The 16,962-nt window shown below is 48.1% G+C and overlaps 1 protein-coding gene across 2 annotated transcripts in view; it reads left to right on the forward strand.

The window, feature by feature from the left end:
* Positions 1-16,962, forward strand: part of LOC136612804 (chromaffin granule amine transporter-like) — a 96,107-nt gene that overhangs the window by 47,637 nt on the left and 31,508 nt on the right. For both annotated transcript variants that reach the window (XM_066593493.1, XM_066593492.1), the window contains 6 exons: positions 7,705-7,837; positions 9,945-10,227; positions 10,331-10,389; positions 11,808-11,891; positions 14,652-14,744; positions 14,836-14,925. In XM_066593493.1, coding sequence (XP_066449590.1) covers positions 7,705-7,837; positions 9,945-10,227; positions 10,331-10,389; positions 11,808-11,891; positions 14,652-14,744; positions 14,836-14,925 — 742 coding nt within the window. The remainder of the gene's footprint in view (positions 1-7,704; positions 7,838-9,944; positions 10,228-10,330; positions 10,390-11,807; positions 11,892-14,651; positions 14,745-14,835; positions 14,926-16,962) is intronic.

The raw sequence follows: 16,962 nt of genomic DNA on the forward strand, positions 1-16,962 counted from the left end.
ACTGCTGCGGGATTAGGAGAGAGGCACGTTTCTGGCGTCCCCACATTCATCTCACAATTAATGGGTCCACGCGGTAGACCTTTATTAGAAAATGAGCAGTGTGAGCAGGTCCTGTCGTGGATGGCAGAAAGTGCATCCAGCAATCTATCGACCACCCAGAGTTCTGCGCCGTCCACTGCTGCAACTCTGAATCCTCTGGCTGCTGCTCCTCCTTCCTCCCAGCCTCCTCACTCCATTACAATGACACATTCTGAGGAGCAGGCAGACTCCCAGGAACTGTTCTCGGGCCCCTGCCCAGAATGGGCAGCAATGGTCCCGAATCCTCTCCCACTGGAGGAGTTTGTCGTGACCGATGCCCAACCTTTGGAAAGTTCCTGGGGTCCGGGGGATGAGGCTGGGGACTTCCGGCAACTGTCTCAAGAGCTTTCAATGGGTGAGGAGGACGATGACGATGAGACACAGTTGTCTATCACTCAGGTAGTAGTAATTGGAGTAAGTCCGAGGGAGGAGCGCACAGAGGATACGGAGGAAGAGCAGCAGGACGATGAGGTGACTGACCCCACCTGGTTTGCTACGCCTACTGAGGACAGGTCTTCAGAGGGGGAGGCAAGTGCAGCAGCAGGGCAGGTTGGAAGAGGCAGTGCGGTGGCCAGGGGTATAGGCAGGGCCAGACCGAATAATCCACCAACTGTTTCCCAAAGCGCCCCCTCGCGCCATGCCACCCTGCAGAGGCCGAGGTGCTCAAAGGTCTGGCAGTTTTTCACTGAGAGTGCAGACGACCGACGAACAGTGGTGTGCAACCTTTGTTGCGTCAAGATCAGCCGGGGAGCCACCACCACCAGCCTCACCACCATCAGCATGCGCAGACATATGATGGCCAAGCACCCCACAAGGTGGGACGAAGGCCGTTCACCGCCTCCGGTTTGCACCGCTGCCTCTCCCCCTGTGCCCCAACCTGCCACTGAGATCCAACCCCCCTCTCAGGACACAGGCACTACCGTCTCCTGGCCTGCACCCACACCCTCACCTCCGCTGTCCTCGGCCCCATCCACCAATGTCTCTCAGCGCACCGTCCAGCCGTCGCTAGCGCAAGTGTTGGAGCGCAAGCGCAAGTACGCCGCCACACACCCGCACGCTCAAGCGTTAAACGTGCACATAGCCAAATTTATCAGCCTGGAGATGCTGCCGTATAGGGTTGTGGAAACGGAGGCTTTCAAAGGTATGATGGCGGCGGCCCCGCGCTACTCAGTTCCCAGTCGCCACTACTTTTCCCGATGTGCCGTCCCAGCCCTGCACGACCACGTCTCCCGCAACATTGTACGCGCCCTCACCAACGCGGTTACTGCCAAGGTCCACTTAACAACGGACACGTGGGCAAGCACAGGCAGGCAGGGCCACTATATCTCCCTGACGGCACATTGGGTGAATTTAGTGGAGGCTGGGACAGAGTCAGAGCCTGGGACCGCTCACATCCTACCCACCCCCAGAATCGGTGGTGGTATCTGCGGCAGTGTATGCTTCCTCCACTAAACCACCCTCCTACTCCTCCTACGCAACCTCTGTCTCGCAATCAAGATGTGTCAGCAGCAGCACGTCGCCAGCAGTCGGTGTCGCGCGGCACGGCAGCACAGCGGTGGGCAAGCGTCAGCAGGCCGTGCTGAAACTACTCAGCTTAGGAGAGAAGAGGCACACAGCCCACGAACTGCTGCAGGGTCTGACAGAGCAGACCGACCGCTGGCTTGCACCGCTGAGCCTCCAACCGGGCATGGTCGTGTGTGACAACGGCCGTAACCTGGTGGCGGCTCTGCAGCTCGGCAGCCTCACGCACGTGCCGTGCCTGGACCACGTCTTTAATTTGGTGGTTCAGCGCTTTCTGAAAAGCTACCCACGCTTGTCAGACCTGCTCGGAAAGGTGCGCCGGCTCAGCGCACATTTCCGCAAGTCCCACACGGACGCTGCCACCCTGCGCACCCTGCAACATCGGTTTAATCTGCCAGTGCACCGACTGCTGTGCGACGTGCCCACACAGTGGAACTCTACGCTCCACATGTTGGCCAGGCTCTATGAGCAGCGTAGAGCTATAGTGGAATACCAACTCCAACATGGGCGGCGCAGTGGGAGTCAGCCTCCTCAATTCTTTACAGAAGAGTGGGCCTGGTTGGCAGACATCTGCCAGGTCCTTGGAAACTTTGAGGAGTCTACCCAGATGGTGAGCGGCGATGCTGCAATCATTAGCGTCACCATTCTTCTGCTATGCCTCTTGAGAAGTTCCCTGCAAAGCATAAAGGCAGACGCTTTGCGCTCGGAAACGGAGGCGGGGGAAGACAGTATGTCGCTGGATAGTCAGAGCACCCTCCTGTCTATATCTCAGCGCGTTGAGGAGGAGGAGGAGGAGCATGAGGAGGATGAGGAGGAGGGGGAAGAGACAGCTTGGCCCACTGCTGAGGGTACCCATGCTGCTTGCCTGTCATCCTTTCAGCGTGTATTGCCTGAGGAGGAGGAGGATCCTGAAAGTGATCTTCCTAGTGAGGACAGCCATGTGTTGCGTACAGGTACCCTGGCACACATGGCTGACTTCATGTTAGGATGCCTTTCTCGTGACCCTCGCGTTACATGCATTCTGGCCACTACGGATTACTGGGTGTACACACTGCTCGACCCACGGTATAAGCAGAACCTTTCCACTCTCATACCCGAAGAGGAAAGGGGTTCGAGAGTGATGCTATACCACAGGACCCTGGCGGACAAACTGATGGTAAAATTCCCATCTGACAGCGCTAGTGGCTGAAGGCGCAGTTCCGAGGGCCAGGTAGCAGGGGTGGCGCGGAGATCAGGCAGCATGTACAGCACAGGCAGGGGAACACTCTCTAAGGCCTTTGACAGCTTTCTGGCTCCCCAGCAAGACTGTGTCACCGCTCCCCAGTCAAGGCTGAGTCGGCGGGAGCACTGTAAAAGGATGGTGAGGGAGTACCTACCCGATCGCACGACCGTCCTCCGTGACGCCTCTGCCACCTACAACTACTGGGTGTCGAAGCTGGACACGTGGCCTGAACCCGCGCTGTATGCCCTGGAGGTGCTTGCTTGTCCTGCGGCTAGCGTCTTGTCAGAGAGGGTGTTTAGTGCGGCTGGGGAAATCATCACGGATAAGCGTACCCGCCTGTCAACCGACAGTGCCGACAGGCTTACACTCATCAAGATGAACAAAGCCTGGATTTCCCCAGACTTCTCTTCTCCACCAGCGGACAGCAGCGATACCTAAACAATACGTAGGCTGCACCCGCGGATGGAAGCTACGTTCTCTCTCACCATCAAAAACGGGGACCTTTTTGCTTCATCAATCTGTGTATTCTATTCATCCTCCTCCTCCTGCTCCTCCTCCTGAAACCTCACGTAATCACGCCGAACGGGCAATTTTTCTTAGGCCCACAAGGCTCAGTCATATAATTTTTGTAAACAATTTTTATACGTTTCAATGCTCATTAAAGCGTTGAAACTTGCGCCTGAACCAATTTTTATTTTAACTGGGCTGCCTCCAGGCCTAGTTACAAATTAAGCCACATTAACCAAAGCGATTAATGGGTTTCACCTGCCCTCTTGGTTGGGCATGGGCAATTTTTCTGAGGTACATTAGTACTGTTGGTACACCAATTTTTGTGGGCCCTCGCCTACAGTGTAATCCAATTAATTTTTTGCCCACCTGCATTAAAGCTGATGTTACATCAGCTGTGCTGGGCACTGCAATGGGATATATTTATGTACCGCCGATGGCTTCCTGGGACCCACCCATGCTGTAGGTCCACATGGACTTCCCATTAGAGAGATGTACGTGCCTGTGTATACTTATAAAAAACTCGAGCCTGACTGGGGCATGCAGTTTGGGCCGAAGCCCACCTGTATTTAATCAGACGTTAGCTTTGCTGTCCAGGGCACTGCAATGGGATATATTTTTGTACCGCCAGTGGGTTTCAGGGAACCACCCATGCTGTCGGTCCACACGGACTTCACATTAGGGAGTTGTACCTGCCTGTGTCTATGTATTAAAAACCCCGGTCTGACTGGGGCATGCAGTGTGGGCTGAAGCCCACCTGCATTAAACCTGACGTTACCTCAGCTGTGATGGGCAATGCAATGGGATATATTTATGTACCGCCGGTGGCTTCCTGGCACCCACCCATGCTGTCGGTCCACACGGAGTTGTAACTGCATGTGTCTACTTCTAAAGAACCCCAGTCTGACTGGGGCATGCAGTGTGGGCCGAAGCCCACCTGCATTAAACATGACATTACCTCAGCTGTGATGGGCAATGCAATGGGATATATTTATGTACCGCCGGTGGGTTCCAGGGAGCCACCCAAGTTGTACCTGCCTGTGACTATTTATAAAAAACCGCGGTCTGACTGGGGCATGCAGACACCTTGACAGAATGAATAGTGTGTGGCACATAGGTTCCCCATTGCTATGCCCACGTGTGCAGCTCCTGACAAAGGTGGCACAGGATTGGATTTCTCATTGCTTCTGTACAGCATTGTGGGCTATCGCCCCGCCCCTTTTAAAGAGGGTCGCTGCCTAGCCGTGCCAACCCTCTGCAGTGTGTGCCTGCGGTTCCTCCTCATGGCATACGCACTTATAAATAGACATGAGGGTGGTGTGGCATGAGGGCAGCTGAAGGCTGCGCAGGGACACTTTGGTGTGTGCTGTGGACACTGGGTCGTGCGGGGGGAGGGGGGGGGTTGGGCAGCGTGTAACCCAGGAGAAGTGGCAGCGGAGTGTCATGCAGGCAGTGATTGTGCTTTGTTGGAGGTAGTGTGGTGCTTAGCTAAGGTATGCATTGCTAATGAGGGCTTTTCAGAAGTAAAAATTGTTGGGAGGGGGGGGGCACTCTTGCCGCTATTGTGGCTTAATAGTGGGACCTGGGAACTTGAGATGCAGCCCAACATGTAGCCCCTCGCCTGCCCTATCCGTTGCTGTGTTGTTCCCATCACTTTCTTGAATTGCCCAGATTTTCACAAATGGAAACCTTAGCGAGCATCGGCGATATACAAAAATGCTCGAGTCGCCCATTGACTTCAATGGGGTTCGTTATTCGAAACGAACCCTCGAGCATCGCGAAATTTTCGTCCCGAGTAACGAGCACCCGAGCATTTTGGTGCTCGCTAGAGATGAGCGAACGTACTCGTCCGAGCTTGATATTCGTGCGAATATTAGGGTGTTCGGGATGCTCGTTACTCTTAACGAGCACCACGCGGTGTTCGGGTTACTTTCACTTTCCTCTGTGAGACGTTAGCGCGCTTTTCTGGCCAATTGAAAGACAGGGAAGGCATTACAACTTCCCCCTGCAACGTTTAAGCCCTATACCACCCCCCTGCTGTGAGTGGCTGGGGAGATAAGGTGTCACCCGAGTATTGAAATCTGCCCTTCCCGCCGCTCGCTACGGATGTATTCTGACATTAGTTCAGGGAAAGTGGTATCGTGTTGGAGCTGCTATAGGGAGAGTGTTAGGTGTATTGTAGGCTTCAAGAACCCCAACGGTCCTTCTAAAGGCCATAAATCGTCTCTATATGCGCTCAGTGGGGCCGGCGGCAGCAGCGCCGACCCCATTGAGAACATATAGAAGACAAATCCTTCTTTTCTGCCACAGCTGTAACAGCTGTAGCAGAGAAGAACGATGTTTGCCCATTGAATTCAATGGAACCAGCAATACAGCAGGTTCCACTGAATGCAATGGGCTTCCGGCGATCGCAGGATGAATGGTCGGGAAGGGGTTAAATATATAACCCCTTCCCTGCAATTCATCCAGAAATGTGATACACTAAAAATATATACCGGCGTATAAGGCGACGGGGCGTATAAGACGACCCCCCAACTGTCATCTTATACGCCGGCAATACAGTGGAGCAAAGAATAAAAAGCATTACTCACTTCTTCAGACGATCTGCGCCGCTCCTGCAGACTGTCACTCCTTCCTGGTGTTCTGCGGTGCTCCTGCAGGCTCTTGCTCCCTCCTGGTTCCCGGCAGAGCATTGCTTTCTCTACGAAAGGCTTTAAATCCACGCCTCCAGAAACACACGTGCCTTCAGCCAATCACAGCCAATGACAGTGATGTCATTGAATTGCTGTGATTGGCTGTGTTTCTGGAGGCGGGGATTTCAAGCCTTTCATAGAGAAAGCTTTAGTCCGTGGACCAGGAAGGAGTGACAGTCTGCAGGAGCGGCGCAGATCGTCTGAAGAAGTAAGTAATGCTTTTTATTCTTTGCTCCACTGTATTGCCGGCATATAAGGTGACAGTTGGGGGGTTGTCTTATACGCCCCGTCGCCTTATACGCCGGTATATATTTTTAGTGTATCACATTTCTGGATGAATTGCAGGGAAGGGGTTATATATTTAACCCCTTTCCGACCATTCATCCTGCGATCGCCGGCAGCCCATTGCATTCAGTGGAACCTGCTGTATTGCTGGTTCCATTGAATTCAATGGGCTAACATCGTTCTTCTCTGCTACAGCTGTTACAGCTGTGCCAGAGGAGAACGATCTTTACGCTGACAGTGCGGGGGGGGGGCACTCTTGCCGCTATTGTGGCTTAATAGTGGGACCTGTGAACTTGAGATGCAGCCCAACATGTAGCCCCTCGCCTGCCCTATCCGTTGCTGTGTCGTTCCCATCACTTTCTTGAATTGCCCAGATTTTCACACATGAAAACCTTAGCGAGCATCGGCGAAATACAAAAATGCTCGGGTCGCCCATTGACTTCAATGGGGTTCGTTACTCGAAAATTTCGTGCCGAGTAACGAGCACCCGAGCATTTTGGTGCTCGCTCATCTCTAGTCATTTTAAAGAATTATTTATAGGGTTTTTTCAACATCAGACGACACGGACCTCCAAGAATCCCAAGAAAAGTGTCCATTGTCATTTATGGAGCAGTGGCAGCACATGTTGTATAAGTCTGAACTAAAGTCTAAGGCAAGTCGCGCATGAGTGTAGTGTTTCTGCGGACCGAACTATGCTTTCTGGCACGTGCATCGGCTTATTTTACTGTATCTTTTTGGCCTGCAAGACATGCTCATTTGTACACAGCAAACAAAGATGCACCGATTGAAATAGTTAACTAGTCTTAATGAGTCCTAGATGTGTTCTTTTTCCTGCGCAATTACGCAGTGATCCATGCATCACATTGTGGATTGCGAACCCCCATTGACTTCTATGGAGATCTTTGGTGCGCAACTACCATTTCCCCCCGAAAATAAGGCACTGTCTTATATTCATTTTTGTTCCAAAAGAAGCAGTGTCTTATTTTCAGGTGTCTTATACTTATATGGCCCGAACTGGTCTCTGGCGCTGCGGCAGGCTGCCGTGTCCTCAGCATTGACACAGCACTCTCTCTCTGGTGACAGGGCTTTGAATACCCCGCCTCCAGCAAGCAAGTGCTGTGATTGGATCATGAGCGCCGTTGCTCAGCCAATCAGAGGCGGTGCTCGATTATTCAGTGAATGACACCACTGAATAGCTGTGATTGGTTCATCGAGTGCCACCTCTGATTGGCATGCGCAAATACGCCCGCGTGAAGTCGGCTTAGCGGGAACATTGTATGGTGCCTATTTATGTTAGTAGACATGCTGGATCTTCTCGAGTCAGAACACAAGAGAAACAAACTCAATTTAGTGGAAGCAACTCTAACAGATTAAGAATGAATTGTTTTCTTCTCAAAGGGTCTTCCCTCTGGTACCATGATGGAGTGCGCCCCCTGCAGATGGCTGAATGAGAAGAGGGGCTCCAGGAAGCTGGTCCTGGTGGTGGTCTCTGTAGCCCTGTTCCTGGATAACATGCTCTTCACAGTGGTCGGTATGTCCGTCTCTCGAGATGTTACTCATCTTCTTTATCTAGGGCATATATCCATAAACAGACTGTCATCACTTCCATTGCACCCTGTCCCCATGGGGGTTCACAATCTATATTTGCCTATTGGTATATTTTTGGGGTGTGGGAGGAAAGCAGAGTACCCAGAAGAAATCCACACAAATACTGGTAGAATATACAAACTCCATGCAGATGTTGCCCTCGGTCAGATTTGAATCCAAGACCCCAATGCTGCAAGGCAGCCGCTAACTGCTTAGTTACCTGCTATCCCATGTTAATTTAAGGTAGTGATTCTCAACGGGGGTGCTGCAGTTACCAGGCTAGCAATCACTCAGTCAACATTAAATTAGTTTTTTGGGATGTTTTGTAGCCAATGTTTTTCTATGGAGCCTCCTTGTTTATTAAATCGCATCTCATGAACTAGCGATTTTCGTGAGATGTTATGCGATTTCCCACCCCTAAAATAAGACCTAGTTGCATTCCCCCCCAAGAAAGAAATACTTAGCAGGTGCGATCCAGTTCCTCCCGCTGCTCCCCAGAATCCTGCCATGCATCCTGCAGTCCTCGTTTAAGCAAAGAAGATCACTTCCTGGTTGTGGGATTCAGAAATCCCGCCTCCAGGAAGCAATGGCTGTGATTGGTTCATCCAGCGCCACTCAGCCAATCAATGTGGTGCTCGATGAACCAATGCAATTGGTTCATCCAGCTCTGCATTGATTGGCTGAGCAGAGTTTGAAGAACAAATCCCACAACCAGAAAGTGTTCTTCTGTGGGTGAACGGGAACCGCAGGCCGCCCAGTGGAGCTCCGGAGAGCAGCCGCAGGACCCAGACCGAGCCTTTTGGGTAAGTGTTCCCTTTTTTTTCAGGGAATTCATCTAGGGCTTATTTTAGGGGGGGGGGGGCTTAACCTTCTCGCAATAAAATGCTTCACTTGGCACCTGGTGGACTCTAATGAGCGCAGCATTGCTGGTCAGGTGATGCAGAATTGGGCAGCAGTGCTGCGCTTACTAGAGGTTGCAGGGTACCCGATATATCAGAGGTAAAATTATATGTTGTAATAAGCCATGCCCCTGCCCACACACCCATTTTGGTAGGGGTGCACCATGGTAAAGATTTTTTTCTAAGGCTGAAATGGTTAGGAAACACTGATTAAAGGCATATATGTATCCTAAAAGGGTTGTCCCACTTCTAGCTATTTTGCTGCAGGAGGGGTAATTTTTCAGGGAGAGAACCTAGTAGGTGTGAGGAGACTTATAAGGACATTCATGCTCCTCTAGGAAATGTATGCAAATGGGCCAATGAAGTATTGTCTCTATACCTTTTAGAAGGTAGCATTCCTGCAAGTGTGTTAGCAAGCCTTGCAACAATGACTGGGAATATGAGCCAAAGCCAGAGTCTTCTCCAGAAGGAAAAGATAACCCTGTACAGACAGACTGTTTCAGACTGACAGTCTGTACATCGTTATCTAATAGGTGGCACTGTAGAAGCATTGTTACGTCTTCTCATTTGCATAAATTTCCCAGGGGAGCTGGCATGGCCTTATAAGTCTTCTCACACTTACTTGCTGTTCTCCCTAAAGAGAAACTTTACCCCTCTCGAGCTTCTGATTCTTGAGAAATGCTAATTTTGAAAGACTTGTTGCATGTAAACGTTACCTTTGTTTACTTTTCAGCTGAACGATGATCTTTAGGTGAGCTTAAAATCCATCCTTCATATGGAGAGTAGATAGCAGGGACCGCACACTGTGTTCTCCATGGGCGCGCTGATTACATTGTATTCAGCTGACAGCCCATGCGAGAACAAAGGAACTGTGTGCAGAGGTCAGACCACATGCTAAGTTCTGCAAACAACTCCTGGAGGCTCATTTACATGCAAATGAAGATTATAAAGTGCTGATGGACATTAGTGTCTATTAGCACTTTATGCGAAACAATCGCTAAAACTGTCAATCTTTCAGTAATTTGAAAGACTGTCTTTGCGTGCAAATGGGCCTTTAGTTAAGATGTTTCTTTATAAGAATTTTCATCTTCATATTGACCACTCATTGCTTATTCACATATCTAGGTCTAATAAATAATCCTCTCTGTTTAGTTCCCATCATTCCAAGTTTCCTGTACCAAAAAGAACACAAGAATGGAAATGCGTCTGTAGCCCTGATGTCTGCATCTTCTGCTTCCAAAAATTCGTTTTCATCAATTTATTCTTTTTATGACAACGCCACAATCTTAAGTGACCATAACAAGACAAAAAATGACAGCTGCAACAAGGAATCGAGTGTCCTACAAGAAGAGAATGTCCAGATTGGTCTTCTGTTTGCATCCAAGGCAATACTACAACTTCTAGTCAACCCTATAGTAGGACTTATTACCAACAGGTAAGTCGTATGGGTGGGCTGGGGATGTAGAAGCTTCACAAGGCTTTGTTATATATCTGCTTAGTCCTTCCCATCTCTTCTTCTAATGCTCTTATTCTCCCAGGTTTGGATTTGATATGCCAATGTTCTGTGGATTTATCATCCTCTTCTTGTCTACTTTACGTGAGTCATATATTTGTCTATTACATGTTCACAAGCCTTTAAGAAAATAGAAAATTTTGTGAATCAGGAAGATAATTAAGATCAGTTATAACTAGAGATGAGCGAGTATACTCGCTAAGGCACATTACTCGAGCGAGTAGTGCCTCAGCCGAGTATCTCCCCGCTCGTCTCTAAAGATTCGGGGGCCGGCGCGGGTGACAGGTGAGTTGCGGCGGGGAGCGGGGGGAGAGAGGGAAAGAGAGATCTCCCCTCCGTTCCTGCCCGCTCTCCCCGGTCCCCCGCCGGCCCCTGAATCTTTATAGACGAGCCGGGAGATACTCGGCTAAGCCACTACTCGCTCGAGTAATGTGCCTTAGCGAGTATACTCGCTCATCTCTAGTTATAACATGATATTCCATTTCAGCACCATGACATATCGAAGTATTAAATATAATACACTTAAAAATGTCCAGCACCACTTTCCGGATTGCTAGTCCTTCAAACTTCTGCTCACTTCCATAGGATTATAACATTTCGCATTGTCTATAGTGGAGAACAGCTACAAAGAACATCTTTGGAGGACCTGCAATGTCTTTGCACAGCATGGATAGCACATTGATCTTAACAGTAATCATGTAATGCATCATTTCACCTGTGGAGGTGCTGTTGGGAAATTGAACACCTGCTGCTACAGTCCCAGTAGTGGGAAACCTGTGATCAGCTTATCTTTCTTATAAAGATAGACTGTCTAAATTGAAAAATCCCTTTAAGGGTGGTTTCACTCAGTAATTTTTGGAAAAATGCCACTGCAGTTTTTGAAGTAGTTTAAAAACTGCAATAGCTGTTTTCCAAAAAAAAACGCTGTGTGTGAAACCACCATAAGAAATAGTATGAAATAGCTGGAGCCAATAGTGCACAATAGTAGCTGTGTGTGTCACATACATGGGTCCTGAGAGTCACATGTAAAGGCCCATTTACATGCAATGATTATCGCTCAAAATTCGCTCAAACAATGGCATATGAGCGATAATCGTTGTGTGTAAATGCTGCCCTTGTTCCCGCTTCAGCTGAGTGATGATTTTAAGATAACAGGGACCGCACGCTGTGTTCTGCTGACAGCTCGTGCGAGAACAAAGGAGCTGTGTGCAGAGCTCAGACTACATGCTGTACTCTGCAAACAGCTCCTGGAGGGCATTTTACATGCAAATGTAGCTAATAAAGTGTTAATGGACATTAGTGTCCATTAACACTTTATGCAAAATAATCGCTGAAACTGTCAATCTTTCGATTGTTAGAAAGATTGCCTTTGTGTGTAAATGGGCCTTAAACCCCAAGTCACTGGTTAGAGAACACTGCTCTGGAACATCTGCTGTTTTGACCCACAGATTGCCATAATCCTTCGGCAGTTAATTCCCTTTTTTGTCTTCTGTCTCTGTCAGTTTTTGCCTTCTCTGGCTCATACACACTTCTGTTAGTGGCAAGATCGCTGCAGGGAGTTGGATCCTCATTTTCCACGGTTGCAGGTGAGAGTTTAGTACTTATGGACTACGAATGATAACCTTCATTGTGTTGACAGAAGTATTGGGACCCCCCACCAATCTTGTGCTGTCAGACGAAGGGGATATGCACATCAGATGTGTGAGCATTAGGTATAAAAGGAGAGGATCACACAGGCAAATCCCAGTACAAAAACCATCAGAATGTCATGAGATGTAGAGTTGACAATGGGGTATGGTGGTGGGATGTCACCTGAGCAACCAATCACATTGCAGTGCTTTGAGACTTTCCCAAGTCCACTGTTGGCAATGTTATTCGGAACTGGAAAATATCCGTGTGTGTGCAGTGCAGCCATGTTTGGGGATAAGTCTTAACGCACAACCTCTGCTGATGCTCAGGAGGTCTCACGGGCCATTGGAAGATCCATTAGCGCCAAAGCCATATGTAGCGAACTGCATGCGAAGGGTTACCACGAACAAGCGGCTACACACAAGCCCGACATCACAGCAGTGAATGCACAGAGGTGCCTGCGATGGCACTTCGAATGTTGTTCTTGGACTGCAAATGAACGGAAGCAAGTGTTGTGGAAGATGAATCACGGTACACCATCTTCCGAGTGGATGACCGCACTTGGGTGTGGCGGTTGCCTGGAGAGTGGTTTTCATGTGACTGTGAAGTATTGAGGAGGTTCTGTTATAGTGTAGGGATGTTTCTAGTGGTAAGGTCTAGGACCATTGATTATAGTGAAGTCTACCCTCAACGCCAATGGGTACAGAGACATGCCGGACAATGTGGCTTTACCTGCCCTGTGGCAATAATTTGGTCCATGTGTCTACCACATGACCTAGCACCATGTCATGTAGCATGCAGTGTTGAGATTTGCTTTGTGGAGTAGAACGTCTGCAAACTTCATTGACTGACCCAAAGTCCAGATCTGAATTTTTTTTTTAGCAACCATCTTTAGGACACACCCATCATCCCTGCGTCAGTATCTGAAGCTCTCCTTGAGGAATGGAGGCAAATCCCACAACACATATATTGGAATTTACTAGGAAGGTTACTGCAGTCATTGAGGCCAAAGGCAGCCCAACAGCAGATTGAAAAATATGAATAAAATTGAATTTTATCACCTTCTATGCGTGTCCCCATACTTTTCTCAATATAATGTATATCCTAATGTCCATCTATTGGTGCCATTGGTACTGGTGAGGGCTTTAGTTTATAATGTTCCTCTCAAGGCCATATTTCCTGTTGTAGCTGGACACTGAATAAATAATATTGGGAAGTTTAGCCTAGACTATTGGCGTAGCACCGCAGTCAATAGAGGACAATAGGCTACACAAGTAGTGTAAGGTGCCAAAGAAATGTTTGGCAAGTTAGGGTGGCTTCACATCTACGCTGGAACCTCCGGTTCCATCACAGATCCGGCACAATATACTAGAAGAAAAAGCGCTGCATGTCGTAATTTTCTTAGCGAACAGTCCAAATTATAGTCATTGGGGTCTGTGTGGCGCTGTTTGGTTCCATCATAAGATGGAGCCATTCGGCCAGGGAATTACCTTTTCCTGCTCCCTTGAAAGGACTAGGAAACCGGAATCCTGACACAGATGTGAAGCCACCCTTAAATAAATAGATGTGGCACATCGAACAATTATTTGGCGCTTGCCCCATCTGTCTTATGTGCAGAAGCATCAGTTATGATGAAATCCAGTATTTCCAATCCTGATGTGTATGAGGACATCCTCCTCATAGAAACATAAAAATAAGGGGGGTTCAGCCGAATTTGATCCAAAGCATATTGTCAGCTTCAAATTGTAGTAGCTCCAGTGATCAACTAATTGCTGTGGTTCCAGCTGATCAAACCCATCCAAGATGGACTATAATTGCCGGGGGAACGCTGTGCATTCGCTCATTCAAATTATTGAGCAACCATGTAATAAATAGTCATGTTGAGTCACTGGGGTCCAAGAGCCTGGGATCTGGGGAGTGTTTTTGGATCCTCACACTAGTGATAACTGCTGAGTAATCACCAGGGACATTGCTAGACTTGGCCCAGTTCTCTTGCTCAGTGCCTTGATCTGATCCATGAGGGGAGCTAAAAGTACTCACCCTCCGCTATGTCCCGCGATGTTCTGGCCCTTCCAGGACCTTACATCGCCTTCTGCACATGCGTACCAGACGTATGCTCAGAAGGGCTCGTTCCCCGTGAAATTTAAAATCTCCTTGCTCCTGGTTACTAAAGGTAGCCGAGAGCCTGGAGCAATGACCGAAGGCCGCGGTGAGCGGTTTCTGGTCTCGTGAACGCCGTTATCCAATGGATAATGGCGATCAAGTAAAAGCTAAAAAAAGTTGAAGTTTTATGTTCCTTTTGGTTTGGGCCTTGTTGTGCATACTGACATAAGATACAAAGAGTAGCGACGTTTCGGCCTTTATGTCCTTCCTCATGCTAAAGGCCGAAACATCGCTACTTTTTGTAATGGGGCAATAAAGAAGCTTTTGTATCTTTGCCCATCCGCTTATGCTGCCGGTCATCATTCTGTACAGACATTTATTTGGAACCTTTCTGGTTTTTGGCTCCGATCTGGCTTGGCATTTATTGGCCTGACCCTAGGGAGGGTTAAATTTGTGCTGCTGGTGGACTATACTTTTGTACTCTAGTTAAGACCCATCACATGGAGCATGTGTGCTCAGGTTTAGTCTCTTTTTAAGAAAGAGCAACAACAAAGTTAAACTACCGATATATAAGTATTCTCTGCCTACAGTGACTTGCATATGTGTATTTTCAGGTTTGGGAATGCTGGCAAGTGTATACACCGATGACTATGAAAGAGGACAGGCCATGGGCTTTGCATTAGGAGGTCTGGCACTGGGTGTGCTCAGTAAGTACTATCAGTCTCTCAGTTTAGGACTTGTGGATTTTGGCTGGTCTTCCTTAAAGTTTTCCTTATTTAAATTCCCTTCTCTCTGCAGCTGGCGCCCCCTTTGGATCGGTCATGTATGAATTTGTTGGGAAAGCTTCGCCATTCTTGGTGCTAGCCGTGCTGTCTCTGCTAGATGGAGGTATTATACTGGTAATAAAATATTAGGTTTTTTAGTAGGAGCCTTAGATCTTGGCATCATACATCACTGCAAGTGTGCAGAAACCAATAATTAGGATACTGTTTATATATAGATATGATCTACATATGTAGTTGAAAGTCCAAAGTTATGCGGTACTTACTCTGGACTGATCCTCAGTTATACCATTACTTATAGTCCAGAGACAGACACCCCCTTACCCGGTAGTCTGGGAAGACCCCATTATATAACCTCAAAATGCCATAATATTAGTACACAAAATAGGGTGATTATTGTGTGTGTACAGAAGACATGCCCTACAGCCCTTATGCTGCTTTAGCTCCCAGGAGACAGACATTTTTTGTTTTTTCATATTTGTTGTCTCTCCCCACATTTTCAAAAAATTATAACCTTTTTATTTTTCCATTGACATAGCCATGAGGGCTTCAATGGTACCATATAATACATCATATAAACTTCCATTAGGAGACTTGACCTTGTGATCATTTGTTCGCTTATACAATCAACTGCAATACTTCAGTATTACGGTATATTGCACCTTAGCAGGCAACCTATTAGGGAAAAATCCACAGCAGGCCTGGGGGCATTCACAATGCTTCAGGCTGCCATTGCAACTGAACTGCACGTAACAATGTAGTCATTGGGTGGGGTGTTCAGGAAACAGAGGCAATTTAAAGAGTTAACAGCAGGGACCTGACTAATTTCCGATACTGGTCACGCAGGCAGGTGTCAGGGTAAAATTCTAAGTACAGCACCAATCAGGCCCACCCCACTTGCCCCGCTGCCGGCGGTAAAGAAGAAAACACCACACGGAGGTCTGGTATAGTTCCTCACACGGGGACATGACTGCGCTGCGCCCCTTTATTACAGATTACATGAGATCTTATACCCTTTGGTCTCATCACTAGAAATGGGTGATGGGCTCATTGGCTAAAATTCACAGCATAACCATATATGGGAAGTCCGGATTTCCGGCCTGAGACAGTGAAAGTTCAGATGCATAGTTGAACGGTCTTCATCTAGATATGGCGCTTCTGGGAAAACGGCCAAGTACACGCGGCCTTCGTGTCTGGTTATTCTTTGTGTTCAAGATACATTTTGTCTTCGCCTTGCAAGGCCTCTTGGCATATCTGATATAAGGCGAAGTATTAAGTTATTCATAGAGTTAGTACATATGAGAATAAAGTTAGTATGCATATAAAAAGAAAGGCACATAACTATATCTATATAAATGTATATATTCCAGTGTTTTCTTTTCTACCTACAAGGATATATATGTATCCTTCTCAAACCCCCCTAAAAACTTAATACGGACATCAAGCGCCAGGCCTCGCACTCTCCCTCGGTCGCCTCTCCCTTGCGTCAGGGTTTCTCCACTGCCCGTAAGTCCCTACTCCTAGGAGGGGGGATCCCTACCTCACCTCAGAAGGAGGCCATGGATTCCCTGGGCTTATTTCCGGGCATCCATACCCTCTATCTGTACAAGTTAACACCCCACAGGGTGTGCCCTCGCCGGAACCTAAGGTCTTCTGCACTATCCCTAGGCAAATGGGAAGTCCACTGACAGTCCATCTTATGAGACCGGGACAGGCGCAGTACTAGTACATTTCTCCATTCTTCTGATAACATACGTGGTTGGCATTATCGGAACTGGCTCTTCATCTTTTTCAAACAAGGGAAACGTTGGTGTCACATTGTCCAGTCCCTTACTCATACTCTTTTTGATCAAAGGGCTAATATACATACAGGAAATTACATACCCCACCTCTTTCTGCTAAAATCATATCCAGGGCCACTCTAGGGCCATGGATGCAGTGGGCCCTAACTGGTCAGCTAACCCTTGTAAAGCATGCCTGGTGTAGTTTACAAACCTCTGCTGATTGGAATAGATATAATTCATCCAATCTACATTATTATTAACAGTGACAAAAGCAAATAAGGACTCAAAACCTGCTTTAACCTGCTTTCTAGAATTAAATTCATCTGGCACCCCCCTTGGCACTCCTATTACATCTATGT

Source organism: Eleutherodactylus coqui, chromosome 2 (genome assembly GCF_035609145.1).
Source record: "Eleutherodactylus coqui strain aEleCoq1 chromosome 2, aEleCoq1.hap1, whole genome shotgun sequence".
Taxonomy (NCBI): Eukaryota; Metazoa; Chordata; class Amphibia; order Anura; family Eleutherodactylidae; genus Eleutherodactylus; species Eleutherodactylus coqui.